This window comes from Balearica regulorum, chromosome 1 (assembly GCF_011004875.1).
Source record: "Balearica regulorum gibbericeps isolate bBalReg1 chromosome 1, bBalReg1.pri, whole genome shotgun sequence".
Lineage (NCBI taxonomy): Eukaryota > Metazoa > Chordata > Aves > Gruiformes > Gruidae > Balearica > Balearica regulorum.
The window spans coordinates 132,289,041-132,305,014 of NC_046184.1; the positions used below are offsets into that span (position 1 = coordinate 132,289,041).

At 36.8% G+C, this 15,974-nt stretch overlaps 1 protein-coding gene across 2 annotated transcripts in view; it reads left to right on the forward strand.

Moving 5' to 3' along the window:
- RPS6KA3 (ribosomal protein S6 kinase A3) overlaps positions 1-14,554 on the forward strand; it is an 84,102-nt gene extending 69,548 nt beyond the window's left edge. For both annotated transcript variants that reach the window (XM_075775060.1, XM_075775070.1), the window contains exons 17-22: positions 1,775-1,933; positions 5,216-5,377; positions 5,575-5,651; positions 6,722-6,839; positions 9,058-9,198; positions 10,399-14,554. In XM_075775060.1, coding sequence (XP_075631175.1) covers positions 1,775-1,933; positions 5,216-5,377; positions 5,575-5,651; positions 6,722-6,839; positions 9,058-9,198; positions 10,399-10,521 — 780 coding nt within the window. In that variant the 3' untranslated portion in view covers positions 10,522-14,554. The remainder of the gene's footprint in view (positions 1-1,774; positions 1,934-5,215; positions 5,378-5,574; positions 5,652-6,721; positions 6,840-9,057; positions 9,199-10,398) is intronic.
- Positions 14,555-15,974: the final 1,420 nt, after the last annotated feature.

The following is a 15,974-nucleotide window of genomic DNA, read 5'->3' on the forward strand; positions in this document are numbered from 1 at the left end:
GCCTACATCTGTTTTTCACTATAGTTTCTTCCAATTTGCCTGGTAGAGAAGACATATTGACTGATCTTTGGCATGTGCCAGGAGTTCATTTTAGAAATTAGTATCACATTTATGATCTCAGCATAATACTGTGCACCTAACTGAGAAGAAAACTTCAACAGTATTTATTCAGTGCAAACAAGTAAATTGATAACACCATTAGAGAAATTGGGATGAGGGGAATGGTTTGTTTGGGGTGGGTTGTGGGTTTGGGGTTTTTTGGCAGGCAAACAGGACCAGCAAAGGGTAGCAGATAAAAAAGTAACCAAATGCAAATTTTGTTTGAATGCCCCCTGCAGTACTGAGATGAGTGTGCTTCATCATGTCAAGTGAAATAAGCTTATTTCCTCATGTTATACCAGGATTAGGGGGAGCATGCCTATTAAAAAAATCTAAAATGCCAGTTTTGTATCTAAAACTAAATAATTCTGCTTTCTAATACTGTGTAGTATTTAAAGTCTTAATGCAAACACATTCAAATTATCAGTCATTTATATTTCTTGGGGGGAAAAATTGCTGTTAAATAAGAACATAGAAGCCCATCATGTCTTCCTGTCCTTAAGATCACAAGTTTGTAAAACCTGCAGAATTATTCCTTTAACGCTCTTTCTCTTTTTTTTTTTTTATTTGGTGAGAAAATAAATCCTTTTAGTATAGTTAACAGCACAAAAAATTCTAAGTAGAATTTAGTAGCCTGTATTTCCCAGGTTGCTTAAGACAAGGAAGTTGGGATGAAAACTCTTTTTTAATTTAACTGATATCTATTCCTTAATTTGTTTTGCTATATCTTGGACAATTTTTTTACTTAAACACAAACTAGTTTTTATTTCACATGTATTACTGAAGACAGTAATTCCAACATCACCATAAAAAAGTAGGTTGAAATAGTAATAGGGAACAGAGTCTGTAAAAGGTTTCATTAAAGCAGGAACTACTTTCTGGATTAAGTTAAAACGCCAAGAAAATGCAACTGAAATGAAATGCTTAAGTACCCCTTAAAATGTGTTTTGGTATAGTTCAGTCTGTAGTGCCCCCTGGTGATAATGTAAATAATTCTCAACTAATGTTTCCCTAGAAGGTAAAAGCCATGTAAAAATTAAGCCATTTTCTGTCACTAGAAGTAAGGGCTAAAATATATTTTATTAATTTTAGACTTTAGTATAGGCTTTATGTGTGGAGTAATGTATGAGTTGTAGGCTTTTATCATAGGAGCTTTGTATGCATTAACCTCAGTGTTCACAGAGGCTGTCTGTGGTGAGCTTAGATTGCTTTTTTCTTTTTTCTTTTTTTTTTTTTGTCTGACTGTTCAGTTGGAATGATCTCTGTTCATATTTGTAATTTGGTGCAATAATTGCTTCTAGAATTAGCTCTAGTTTTGCTTTAACTAGTCTAGTTTCCGTTTATTACTACTTCTTAATTTCTCCCATGTCTAGTTTAATTTGTTTCAGTAAAAATATGTGGGGAAAACTACATGTTATTCATCCTTTCTTGTCTTTAAACATTTACTTGCCAGTATTTTTATATTATTTCATTACTGTACTACCTGTTTGTAGAAGGTTTTGTGTTCTTTTTTTTGAAGCTGAACAATGTTTGGTTAGCGTGTGGGGTGAGAAATATAGGGAAAATAATTGAAGAAAACAGCTTGTGGATGCACCTGCACTATCTCTGTGCATTTCACAGGAAGATAGCAGAGAATAAATATTTTGACGTTCACATCTTTATGTACTTTCTGCAGGTGTATGATGATGGAAAATATGTCTATGTAGTAACAGAACTTATGAAAGGAGGAGAACTGCTTGATAAAATTCTTAGGCAAAAATTTTTCTCAGAACGAGAAGCTAGTGCTGTTCTGTTTACAATAACAAAAACAGTTGAATATCTCCATGCTCAAGGGGTAAGTTTTCATCTCAGACAAAATGCTTATAGATGTTAATATTCTTCTCTTTCACAAGTAAAAACTCATGTCTTGATATGTTCTTCTGTGTGGTAATTAATTTTTGGTAAATAATTACATTGCAGCAGGAATTTGTGTTGAAATCAAAACATTCCTCATCAGCTGCGCCGATGTCTAGATAAAGGAGATGATGCAACTGTATCTCTTGTCCTGCATGTACTCTGTCAGCAGTTCCATGGAATATGCAGATAATGACTAATAGATAGGATATGTGAGGAAATAAGCCAGGAGGAAGTGCTAGGACCAGTGCTGTTGCTTAGCCGTGGGACCTAACGTAATTCCAACCCCTGAGATAGACCCTGAAAATTTATTTTGTACCTATCGCACTTGTAATTTCTTCCACTTCTTGGTTTTGAAGAACATGGTTTATGACTTGTAACTCCTGCGTCATAGGATCAGGAAGTTGTAGTGGACTGTTAGGAGAAAGAAAGTTAATGCTTCAGGAAATTAATTTGGAGACAGAGGAAGTAGTTCAAAGATAGAGAAGGCAAGTGTGACAATTGCATGGCAAGAATGACAAGTCGTGTTGCGTTTTTAAGTAAACAAGAAAAGGAATAGAGAAAAAACAGAAAGTAAGGGTGCAAGGAAAAAGTTAATGTTAGTATACCTAATGTTAGTATCCAAGAAAAAATGTTTCAGAATGGATAGTACTCAAATTGTTTTAAGAAACAAATAACAATTCAACACACTGCCATTTCTGGAGCTAATTATTTCAGAAAGCTTATGTGATCAAAATTATCTGGTGTATCTTCGTGATTCAAGGCTTTCTTCTGTCACCTGCTCATGTGTGGGTTTTTATTTGAGCCCGTGTGCACAGGACTAGAATCCTTGGCCAGCAGCATCCATGGGAATTATGAATAAACCTCTATACCTTCTGTATGGAAATACAAATAATGGAATAACACAGATCATATTTTGGTTCCTACTTACCACATGTGGCCAAAAAAGGCCCAGCGTCCTTCCATCAAGTAAGGGACTTCAGGGGCTTTTGTAAATACTGGCATTTTAACTTGCATTAGATCACATGCTCTTTCGAACTTTTACTTTTGAAAATTTTCAGGTTGTCTTATGTTAAGTGCACTTCTGTGTGAAAGGTGGCCATATATTTAAATAGTGAGTACTTAAATAGTCTAATTTTTGTCTGGAAGAGTCCTCCCTGCCTTCAGTGGATTTTCCTTTTGTAGCTCCTTTGGACACCAGAGGAGTTCATTTGAACATGATATTAGGTAATATCTGGTTTGACGGATTCTGAATATGTGTACAGCCTCCACAACCCTTCCCAGAAGGAGTTTCCTCATGGACATTCATAGGATACTTTTGAACTGAAAAATAGCTAAGCAAAGAATGAAATCCTCCTCCTTCAGGGTAAGCAATACTTCCAACTCTCACCCAAACCATTCCAAAAGTACTAGGGCCAGCATACAACAATTAAGGGTTGGCACAACAGACATTATAAAAAGGATAAACAAGAAGTATCATGTCATCTTGGAGCAGAATATTTCTGCATGCTGGTAGATGATTGAGAATGCTAATCAAAAACACGATGCTAGAAATAAAGAACTGAAACATTCTGCATATTGTTTTGCTCTCTTCTGTTGCTCTAAAATAAAATGTTTTTTCTGTGCAAAATATCAATATGTTCTAAATAATCTGACATGTTTTTAAAGTTCATCTTTGGGAAAACAGCTTAATACAGGAAGGTATTCATTCTTTGACATAAACATTTGATTGCCTAGGAATTAGCATTTGGATTTGAACTAGACTGTTACTCTTCCTCCCACTTGAGAATTGCTTCCTCTTCTTCCAAAAATAAAAGTATAACTCAAGCAGACTTGTTCTAGAAACAGTCTGCCAAGTCCCCAGCTCTGTGCTGCTTCCGTTGCCCACCTCTTCCTTTCTACCCCTTCTAGGATCTATTTCCAAAAAAAAAACCCCACCAATTAGAATAAAACTGTGGGATTTTTTCCTTCTGCCTCTTGGAGCAGTAAAGGATGTTTCATTCATTAGAGAAAAAGAATTCTAATCTATTGGAACACCAAAAAATGAAGGCTATTAGGAGCCAGTTCTCATACACTGACATCTCAAGCCAGGACATTCCTCTTAACATCTACTGTTTCAACTCAAATTCTTTAATATAATTTTGTATATTTTAGCTTACAAGATGCTTATTTCCATAATTTTAAGTATTTGTTTTGTTAAATCTGAGAATTACAAAGTATTTGCATGCTGAAAAAGCCTCTACTAAATAGACTTACTGTGTTAAATAGCTTTACAATCTGCAGACTCTCTGCAGTCTTTTACTTCTTGGTCTTATATTACTTTCCTGAAACACTGCTAGCTTTCTGGAAGAGTGCGTAGAGCTTCTCATTCTGTGCGCCACTTACTTGCAGGAGTTTTAGGGTATCTTCTTGTTCTAACATGATTACCTTCTTGAAATGTTTCACCACAATCTTTTCCAAGAGGAAATGAGTCTTCCGTTCAAGTTTAACCATGAAAAGCTGTGTTTAATATTAATCGAATACATAGGACAATCAGGAAGATAAAAGCTTTCATAGCAGGTCTATTTAAATATTTAAAGGGGGGTATTTAGATCTAGTCTACTGTCTTACAGCGGTATATACCCTTTTCTTTAGAGAGAACGGAGCCTCGGCTAACTTGACATTCCAGTCCATTAGGAGACAACTTCTTTGATATTTTGGTTTTCTTTGGCAGAAACTTATTAAAATTCCTCCTTAATCAGGCCTTAAATGTTTGTACTGAGATTAATTCACATTATCCCAATGAAGAGAACGGAATATAGAGGGTTACTCCAAGAGTAACTAGTGTGTGGTTATGTAGCACAGTGGTGCATCAGCAGCTACGGACATCCATGACTCCAAAAGATGTTACTAGAAAAAGGCTCTGATTTAAGCAGCCTTGTAGGTACGCATGTTAAAATAGAAAATACATGTTATTTACCCATTAGAACAAGACATCTGGAATTGTCTGTACAAATCAATTTTGGGGGAAGTGGGGTGTCTGGAAGGGGCTTTGTAGTTAGAGTTAGACTTGTAGTACTCTAGACACCACTGAGCATCAGAATATTGCAGCTTATGTTAGAAGCTGGAAATTGGGAAACTGCTGATGGGAGATTTGAAATTAAGTAGCAGAATTGATAAATATAATATAAAGCTTTTCCTATGTTTAGCTTATTGTATTTAGTGTTTTGTTTTATTTTTTTAGGTTGTTCATAGAGACCTGAAACCTAGCAATATTCTTTATGTTGATGAATCTGGTAATCCAGAGTCAATTCGAATTTGTGATTTTGGCTTTGCAAAACAACTACGAGCAGAAAATGGTCTTCTGATGACTCCATGTTACACAGCAAATTTTGTTGCACCCGAGGTAAATACCAGGATGGCTTATATAGCTTGATTTATTTTGATGGGATTTTTTTTTGCTAGTTAGATACTTGTTTCATTCTTGTGTAATGAGTGAAATCACTTTGTAAACGCTAAAAATTTGAAATCTCGCTATTTTTATGGCTTAAAGCAAAAGCATTTCTAAGCATTTTTCTCAGAAAAAATACTTGTCTCCCTCAGGTGTTAAAGAGGCAAGGTTATGATGCTGCATGTGACATATGGAGCCTTGGTGTTCTACTTTATACCATGCTTACTGGGTAAGGGTAATTTTAGTTTGCTTTGCTGTAGAATAGCAAACCAATACAAACAAAAAAGAATAATAAATGTAGGCCCACTGTTGAAGAGGTTTCTATCAAGGCACTGATTAATCTCAGCTTTGGCTTCAGTGGGGGAAGAATATGCTTTGCCTTTAGTAGAATCCAAGTTTGCGGGCACTGATGTGAAAAGTTCTTGGTTTCTCACGTCTCATCTATTTTAGGTATTTAATTTCTGCTTTATGGTGATTTAGGAGTAAGAATTAATTGTTTCATGTGAAAATTAACTAATTAAGTGACATATATGTTGAAGGAAATATATGTTGCAAATGTAATTACGATGCATTGAAGCATGATTGTGTGCAAAATTCAGCCACTGAATAGTTTGAAGTAATGCGGTTAGGATATAATAAATGCAACAGAAATGCATTTATGTATGCAACAGAAATGAACTGTATAAAAGATGATAAAGATAGTTGCTATTGCACCTGCCAAATAGATTATCTTTTTATGCTGGATTATTCAGATTGCAGGTTAAGAGTTAATATAATCAGAGACATTTTTGGCATTTTGAAATAAATAAGTGAAAAACATATTTGTTTTTAAATGTATCTCTTTTGGTTGTGGATATTCTGGTAGCAGCAAGAATGCTTATATTGAAGCAAGGAAAATTGCTGCACCTTCCTTCCTCTAGTATCAAAACAGCATTTATTCTTTTTCAGACGCATCGTAAAGTCTTTACATTTAATTTTATAACAACTTGTTTTGTTAGCTCACTAAAATATGAAGGCTTAATGAATACTTTCTGTAATTCAGGAACCACCAGTACTTAGACTGGTATAGGAAAAATCTGGTTTTCAGATCAGATACAGAGGGAATACATACCGTAACAACAGATTTGTAGTCAGTGCCATGCATTTGCACCGCTTAAGAGTAATTTCTTTTTTACAGCTATTTGACTATCTGTTGCCTATAATTATGTTGAACTTGCTGAATATTATGATCAGATTTATAACAACTATTGAGGTCCAGGTTATGGAAGTTATTAACATTGGAATTGTTTGGTTAAATAGCTACACTCCTTTTGCAAATGGTCCTGATGACACCCCAGAGGAGATTTTGGCCCGAATAGGTAGTGGAAAGTTCTCTCTCAGCGGTGGTTATTGGAATACTGTTTCAGATACAGCTAAGGCAAGTATATTTGCTTTGTCTTTTGGGGGATGGATTGCAATGTAACATGGTGCTTATAATGTATATGTTATATCATATATGATTGGGGAAGTTCCACCCATTATTATTGTTGTTTTAAAACACTGATCTGATAGTTTATGTGCCTAGAAATTTGTTTCCTATTTATGATCCTTTCATGTTTCAACTGTCACTCACATGTAGGAAGAAAAACAGGTGTGCCTTATGCTAGTCGTTAACTAGTGTCCTTAGAAATGTATTGTATTTTATCAGTGTTCACACACATGCAGTCATCCATGATGAGATATGCTGTAATAAAACTTTATGTGGAAGCATGACATTCATGCTAACCTAACCCTACGGATAGTCTAAATCAGGATAATGAAAATATTATGATAATTACAATATGCTCCACTGATCCGGGCTAGAAAAATAAAGTTTTTCGCATTTTTCTGTTTAGTTCAGTTCTTCAGAGTTACCTAAGAGTTTCTCTCACACTCTTTCATTAGGATTTATTAGGATTTGAGCAGTTCATTCTTTTAAATACTTTCAGAACTTTGGTCTTTAAGGATGTCATATCTACTTAAAAAAAACAACAAAACACCACTGAAGTATTATACTTTATTTTTACTGCATTTGTACAAAGTAAAAATTTTAGACTACTTAATTCTTTTTAGAAGTATGTTTTTTACAGCAAATAGATTCAAAACTTAAGTGTGCAATATCCTTTATGCCCTTTCTGTGGAGCTGTGGTAAAGTGCTACAGTTTTCCCAAAAAAATTATTTACATATGTTGTGCTTTTTCTTGCTTTTTCTTGCTAATTGAATTGTGATGTGCTTTCTAATGTACTGTACTCATAACTCAACCATTTTCCGACAAATCATGTCATTCATTTGATTGACAAATCAACCTGTTAGAGTAACACATTTACACTAATCTGGTAGCATCAGCTTTTTCTTCCTTCAATGACATTCTGTTCGGTTGTACTTGGGAGTCTGGAATGAGCCAAAACCTATCAGCTATGAAAAAGTCTTAGATTCCTTTTTAATGTCTTTATGTTCAAATTCTTAATTTCAATGACAAAACAAAGAATGTTTTATATGGAAATGTATGAATATTGCTAATGTAACTTAAATTATCTTAAATCCAGCTGTAGTCAACTAAATACGTTTCTCCACAGGTAACTGCTTAATATAGAAATGTTATTTATGCTTTACCCTTACTGACTGACATCTGAAGTGATCTATAAAATATTATGCTGCTGTATAAATTTGTTTTCAAAATCTTGAGTGTTGTATGCAATTCTCATTACCATAATTTGAAAAAGATTAAACTAGAAGCTGAAAAGGTGGTTGAAAAGAATGTACCAAAACGAAGGTAAAAATCCTATCAGATGTCGAGAGCCACTTCCACGTAACGAGAGTAAATAGAAGGTGGTGTTTCATGTCAGCAGAGTTGACTGACATGACAGACAAAAGAGATCATTTCGCTGATGATACAAAGAAGGAAAGACTAATTTCTTTTTTCTCATAGAATGATTTTATTAGGAAAATCAGTAATCATTTGATTAATATATTCTGTGGAAATTAAAAACCGAACAAAATTAAGTATCTGATAATGTAGTTCACAACTTTATTTTGAAACAACTGTGAAAGATGTTGGGGGGGGGGGGGAGGATGGGGACACGGGGATGACACGACACAGACAAAAGTATAAGCAGCAAAATGAGTTCAAAGGGGATGGGGTGATGGGGTAAAAATCACTAAGGGTACATTTATGACCAGCAGGAGTAATAAAATAAAACCTTCAACTTGCACATTTGTTGGACACTGGGGAAATGTGCAAAGGGAAAGATCACCTCTATTTTCCCAATTGTTCCTTTTTCAATACTCACTTCCTACATATCTGCTATTTGTCATTGTTAAAAAGAAAATACTGGTATAATGGGACCTCTACTCTCCTCTAACCCAGTGGCATATTTTTATGTTTGTGAATTTTGCCTCACTTAATTGGATACTTTCCTGTTGTGTTACCAAACAGCCATTAAGTCACATAATTAAAAGAGAGAGCATTAGCATTGCTGGGCAGTTTTCAGCTGTTTCAAGCTGATGTTACAAACACACTTTTTATACCATTAAAATCTTCGGTTTCAAACTGTAATCTGTTTTAAAGCTGAAGTTTTACTGTTATTTGCGTTGACTCTTTGTATATTATTGACAGGACCTTGTTTCAAAAATGCTTCATGTTGACCCACATCAAAGATTGACTGCAGCCCAAGTTCTTAGTCACCCCTGGATAGTTCACTGCGACCAGTTGCCTCAATACCAGCTGAACAGGCAGGATGCTCCCCATTTAGTAAAGGTAAGTAGATATTTGTTCAGATTGACATTTAGCCAAAATTAGCGTAAACAAAATTATTTTTTTTTAAAAAAAAAAAGTTACCTTAGCATGTGTTTCCTCTAAATACTATTCAAAAGTCGTTATGACTAGGAGTTGCACTAAGCCATAAAGTGAACTTGTAATATATAATAGGATTTCCTAAGAACCTACTAATGGAGAATAAATCTCATACATTTGAAAAAGACTTTCATTTTCTTAGGTTTGAAATTTATTGGGCATACTTACACTGGGAGGCTTAACTGCCTTAAGAAACCAGCATAGAAGAAACCATTCTTCTGATAGTGAAAAATGTTGTCAGGTGACTAGAGGGGAGCTGAAAAATAGTTTGGCTAATTTTACAGTTACAGAGGAGATTAATTGTCAGTGACTAAAAGAAAACAGTATATTTCATGATCACAGTATAAGCTAAAAAAAAAGTCAAAAAGGCAGTATTAATTAATATGGTATTGTACTGTTCTGCACTCTGTCTGAAACATAATCTGAGTTTGACTCTGATAAACTTTTTCACTTTGAAGAAGCAGAGAGAAATCAAAAATAATTGAATTCTACTTGTATTTCACCTTGCCGTCAGTCCTACATCCAAGAATCTCTGTCATGAAACATAAAAGGGATCCGAAGAATATAATTAACACTCTCTGAGTCAGCTATTAGAAATTTCTAGCATCCAAAAACACAAGTGGAAACAGGGGGAAGTTCTGATCCCACGGCTTACAACTTTCTAACTTTTTTTTTTTTAAAATAAATCTTCATGTGCTGAATAATGTGGGCGACTTAAATATTTTGTTAAAAACTGAAATGGTTATATAAGTGATAAGCAGAGATGGCCTACCGATGGGATTTCATTCCCCAACTATCTCACAAAGCATGGAGAGAGAACTTAATATAGCAACCTATTTTATACCTTCTGGGTTTGGCTTTTTAAGCAAGGTGAAATTGCTTTAGATTGATCTGAAAACTGTTGATTACCCTAAAAACCACTCATTCCTAACATTGCTTGTATTTGAGTAATGCAGTGGTATGTTTCTGTTTTGTAGATGAAAGTAGCCTGGAAGTTAAAACTCATTCAGAATCTCTGGCACTTAGTGCTGCGTGATGTCTAGTGCGTGCGTCAGTCACAATGTACTCTTCTCAGGTTTTTTTCCCCGCCTCTCTGCCCCACAGGGTGCAATGGCAGCAACTTACTCTGCTTTGAATCGTAATCAGTCACCGGTTTTGGAGCCAGTCGGCCGTTCTACTCTTGCTCAGAGAAGAGGTATAAAAAAAATTACCTCAACAGCCCTGTGAAGTGACCTCAACCAGATATTTGGTACCATGGCATAAGATGATAGCACAAATCATGGCGACAGGTAGCACATATCTGACAGATACCTGCAAGCACACTCTGTCCCAGCTGGTACCTATAATGCTGCTGCTCCTGCTGCTGCTACTGCTTTCATCTATTCTCGCTTTAAACTGTTGATGGCAAGTTACTGATCTTACTGGAGCTTCAGAAGGAGAGACAAGTGGAAACACAATGAAAACGATCATGTTCGCAATTGAATAAACCAGAAGAATTACAAATGCCACCTCTGTCAAAAATACACTGAATAAAGCACTCTGTACCACATAGCATTATTTTTATAAGGAATATTTTTTTTCTCCCCTAAAATATTCTTTGTTACAGGTAGAGATGGACGGTTTATGTTAAGCACTTAGCTTAAACAATCTGTTTATATTAGCACTATATACTTTGTGCCATCCAACATTTTGTATGTTTTTGTAAACAGTTCACAAGCAGTACATTTCCGTGCTGTTTTCTTTAATGTATACATGCCTTGTTTTACTTAGATATTATTAATCATTTTGACAATTAAGTCTGATTAAACAGTTCACCTGGATTAATCAGTATTGTTGGACAGCTCTAAAAGAAGCCTGACTGTTAAACAGCTATTGAATGTAATACTATGAATATATATTTCTCCTTGCCTATGTCTTTTCTACATTTCCATGTTTTTGACGCTGCATGTCATGTTATGAAAATCAGGATACTGTTTATAGTATTCAAAATTTAAACAGTGGATCTCTCACCATACTATATATACAATAGGTAATATAACCCAGAGAGAAGATAACTTGCTCCATATCTCACTCTGTCTGTTGTTCCCCCTGCCCTCCCTTTTATTCTCCCCCATCTAATCTCTGGACTCAGGAATCATTGCTAAATACTTTCTGATAGAGGACATTTCTATATTGTTTATTCTTATAATCCATTGTTAATATTTTATCTCTATTCTGTGACTTTTGTTTTAAGCTGCAAAGGATTTGTTCAGTGAATGTTGGCATTATAGAAGAAAGGCAACGTTGAAGATAAAGCAAAACATATTGTCCGCTAATAAGCAGAAGCCTGCAAAAAGTAGGTTTAAACTGCATTCATTGCAGTTGCAAAACTGATGGATCTAATGTCCTGTCAGTTATTTTCTGATAATTTTAATTGACATCCAAAGCAAAACAAGAGGCAAGTCATCCAGATCTGTCCAGGGTTAGAAAGGGGTCATTGTAGTTACTTTGACTGTGAAAACAGTATTGTCCCAGTCAGGTAAGACAAAGCTGTTCAGAGTGAGTGTTCTCACTTTTCCCCAGATGGAAGTAAGTTTGTAATGAGGGTGAAAGATTCATTTTAAATCCTAATCTAAACTTTTAATACTCTTGGCCTCTCAGTGTCTCAAGTAATCTTGTTGGCGCAGCTTGATGGCTAGTCTTGAAAGATTAAATTGCCCACATGAGAAGGTGTCCTGGAATGTGTTTGAAGTCCATGAGTATCCCGCTCCACCAAAATGATAGGCTACATCAGCTCAGTCCAGATAGGAAAATGGGTATTGGGAATTCCAGCTTTAATAAATAACGGATCTGGGTGAACAGCTCTATGCGAACAATACAATTTAAAAACTAAAAGGTGCAATTTTGTATTTTGCATAAGAAGGCATTTCCTTGATTTAGTGGTATAAAATTTCTTTTATAGTGATTAATTTGCTAGTTTCTCCGAAATCATCAGAGGTTTGTTGAAAGGGAAAATCATCTTTGTGACACCACAGATTTGCTCTAAATGAATGTGAATGTTCCTTCTTGCCACAAGTTTTTCCAAGGTCCTTGGGGAAGCTTCCTTGATTAGAGTTGCAAAGGATCCCACTTTTATTGCCCTTAAAAATCTGTTAAATATTTAGTCCATCATATAACTGTTAAGTAACTGGTGTTACGAACAAAGATTCTTAAATTACCATAGATCTCAGAAATCTGAACACACAGCTCTTCCAAGCAATTAGGACTTTTTCCCTTGCTTGGTGCTTGAAGTTACCTTTAGCTGTACAGATGCATCTACCTTTCCTTCAAGAAACATCTTTAAGTAGAGGCAGAAAAAGGCCATTTTAATTTTTCTTTGACAGTGTCTGCAGTTCCAGAAGGATTTAGTAAAACCTTACCTTTCAGAAAATGTCTTTTCAGCTCTGTGAGCGATTATAAGTCAGGCTTATCAAAATCTAGAAACCATACCTTCTGGAGTGGCTTTTAAATATGTTAACCTGGAGATTGTTGTATCTGGTCAACAAACAAGATTTTAAAGTGATACTGTTGAAACAAAGGGATGGCAGTACTTGCTAGTGTATCAATAGCGTTTCAGTTCAGGGAGGAATTTCTCCTGTGTTCTCAGTGTGTATATAATGGTACCTAGCAAAGAACAGACCAAGAGGAGGAGGTGTTAAGCTGCTTCACTATTGGCAACGTCTATGTTAAAATAATAGAAAAGTAATTTCAGTAATTTTATTTTAGCCATATTTAGTGGCCCTCAAGCTCACTGGTCATTAGCCAAATAGCAAAGCAAAGTTAACTCCTACATTTTATGTGTCTACGTTCTCAAGTAAGCTGTTAATTTAGTCTAGACTTTACAGATGTTGCTACTATGTCATGAATATAGCAGCAGAGAATGAATGTTTTAAATGCTAATAAAACAAAGCAGTTTAGCACATGCTAACTCAGATGTGTTGAAGTCTAGGTCCACTATATTTTTAAGTTACTTTCTAAACCAAGGTGTAAAGGGCCAGTCTGTGCAGGTGGTTTATTTTACAGACTAGACTTACATGCTTTTATGTACCTTACCTCCCCTATTATGGATCCATGTTCACATCTTTCACATTTATTTTTATGTTTTTGTAGCTGCAGTTGTTAGAAGCTATAAAGAAATCCACATAATGCTTTTTTGAATCCTAGCACCTTTCTATTAGAATGTGAGTATACATGACACACTGTAAATTCATTGCTGGACTGCCTCTTGGTCTGCAAAGCATCGCAGGTGACTCTAGGATACAGAGTCATGGAGGATAAAAACGGAGAACTGCAGGTAGAAGTGAATTCTCTGTATGGAGGCCATGGTTTATTTTTTTAGTGTGAAATTACCACTTACTGTGCTTCAGAGCATGAAAGAACAGAGGGAAGAGTGTAGTTGCAATACTCATGCCATCTACATCCAGTAAGGGCAAAGTTCTTTAATCATAATCACTATAATGTTGAATGAAACTTATATGGAATTTTTCAAGACAATATTTAAAACTTTTTTCTAAAGAGACAAGGGCATAAGAAAATAGATTTACGTGTCTGGGATTTTTTTTGTGTGTGTTTTGCTTTTGTAAATGTAGTGTACCAACTAAAGCTGTGCTTTTCTATTGTTGGAAGGAAAGGATTCAAAGTATGCTGGTCCTTAGTAAGCAGCAATGGTTAATAGATGAATTTTCACTGATGAAAATGATGTAAATGATTAGCTTTATCTTGATACTCTTGACCTAATCAAAGGGAAGGTGTACTTACGAGGGATGTAATTATTTTGCAACCTAGTTGGGGGGGGTCGACTTAAAACATTTTTAAAAAATTACAAAATCACAGATAAAATATTTTTCTACAATTCTATACAATCATACTTTATACTAGTTTTCTCAGCATGGCATGTAAGTGAGTCTAAGGTACTGTTCCAGGGAATCAGTGGTATTGTACCTTACTCTAGACCATTACGATAGCATCTGTTAGATGCTTGGCACTGCTGTCATAGAACTGAAATGCTAGTAAAAAAAAAAAAAAAAATTGTACTGAATACTTTAAATGATTGTTTTATTCAGAGTCTGATCTAGGAAATGTTCCAATCATGCTATTAATGTGTAATTAGAACTGTTCCAGATTATAACTATGAACAGTTCTGGAAAGGTATCATGGCTTGTACTCCTGTCTAATGGCAGGTTTTGTAGTCTTCAAAAGAAATTGAAATTTCTACTATGAATAAACTTTCAAACATCTTAAAGTGCTTTGTTGGCTAATCATTTGTACTGCCCAGTTATAAAAGTTGCTCTTTGTTCATCACTAACACTGAACTACATTTGCAGCGTACCAAGTGTGCTTTTCCAACCAGAGTTTTAATAAGCGAGCTTTTGTCAGTTAAAATGTCACTCTATTGCAGCATTATTTAGTCAGATCCCTGTTAGTCAGGTAAATATGGAGCCAAAGGAAAAACACTTGTCTTCAGTAGATGCTAAAGACCTGATATATAACACACCAAGACAAAAGTGCAAGAATATTGTATTTTAATACCTTGTAAAGACTCCAAGTGACTGTAAAGTACAACTTAAAAGCAGACTGCTAAATAAGACTTGCAATGCCTGCATTGCTCTGGACATTGAAAATACGGGCATATTTGATAATGAATGACCTTTTAAACATTTGGAAAATGAGAATATATGCATAAGTACTCCATAAACAACATGCCTACACATTTCAGCAGCTCACACAACTTGGAAGCTTACAACGGTAATTCTTTTTAGCCTTGCAACCTGGAAAAGATGGAAGATTTTTAAAAGTTTGCATAGTCTACATAATATTATAGTGATTGTGATAGAGAACGTACAAGGAATGTAACCAGAGGTCTTGCTAAGCATACCGGAACCAAGCTCCAGGAGGACACGGAGAGGTTTGGCAACAGGCAGACCAAAGCCCCGTGGGAAGCGAGGGGGAGGCGAGGGCAGCCTCATCTCCCCAGCGAAATTCACACCTTGGGTCCCAGGTGCGCACCGTGCCCACACAAGGCTTCGTCCTGCCTGACTAAAAACACTTTAAAATGATTTTTCGACTGAACTGGGTAATCTGTAAGCCTCGAGCAGCTCTGGGAAGGAAGGAGGGGGGGGGGGGTCGATGTAACACAGGATCCCGATGGCGCGACCTTGCCTTACTTCAGACCCCCCCGCGCTCGCACCCTCCCGTCGGTGACCGTTTCTCACTCCGGTTGGTAACAACGTTTTTCCTCCCCGAGAGACGCGAGGTTTCCCCGGGGCTCGGTGGGTGTGCGCCGCCCGCTCCTCCGGGTTTCCCCAAAACCCACCGCAGAAAGTCCTCGCCATCCCCATGAGCTGCCGTTCCTGGAGCCGATGCTGGGCCCCACGCACGGCGCTCGGGGAGCGGCGGCTGCAGGCGAGGAGCGGGCAGGGGCCATGGGCGGTGGCGGGCTGCCGCGGGGGGGCAGCGGGGCGCCCGCCGGCACCGTTCGTCGGGGTCGGCGTTGGAAAAAACAAACCAGCCCAAAGCTCCGCGGGGGCGCCCCGGGGCCCGTTCGGGCTCGTGCGCGCGGGCGACAAGCGCCCCGCGGCTCCGCTGCCCGCCCAGCGCCACCGCTCCCGCCGAGACCCGCCTCCTGAAGCCTCTGATTGGCTGCCGCTGCCCGCCCGGCGCGG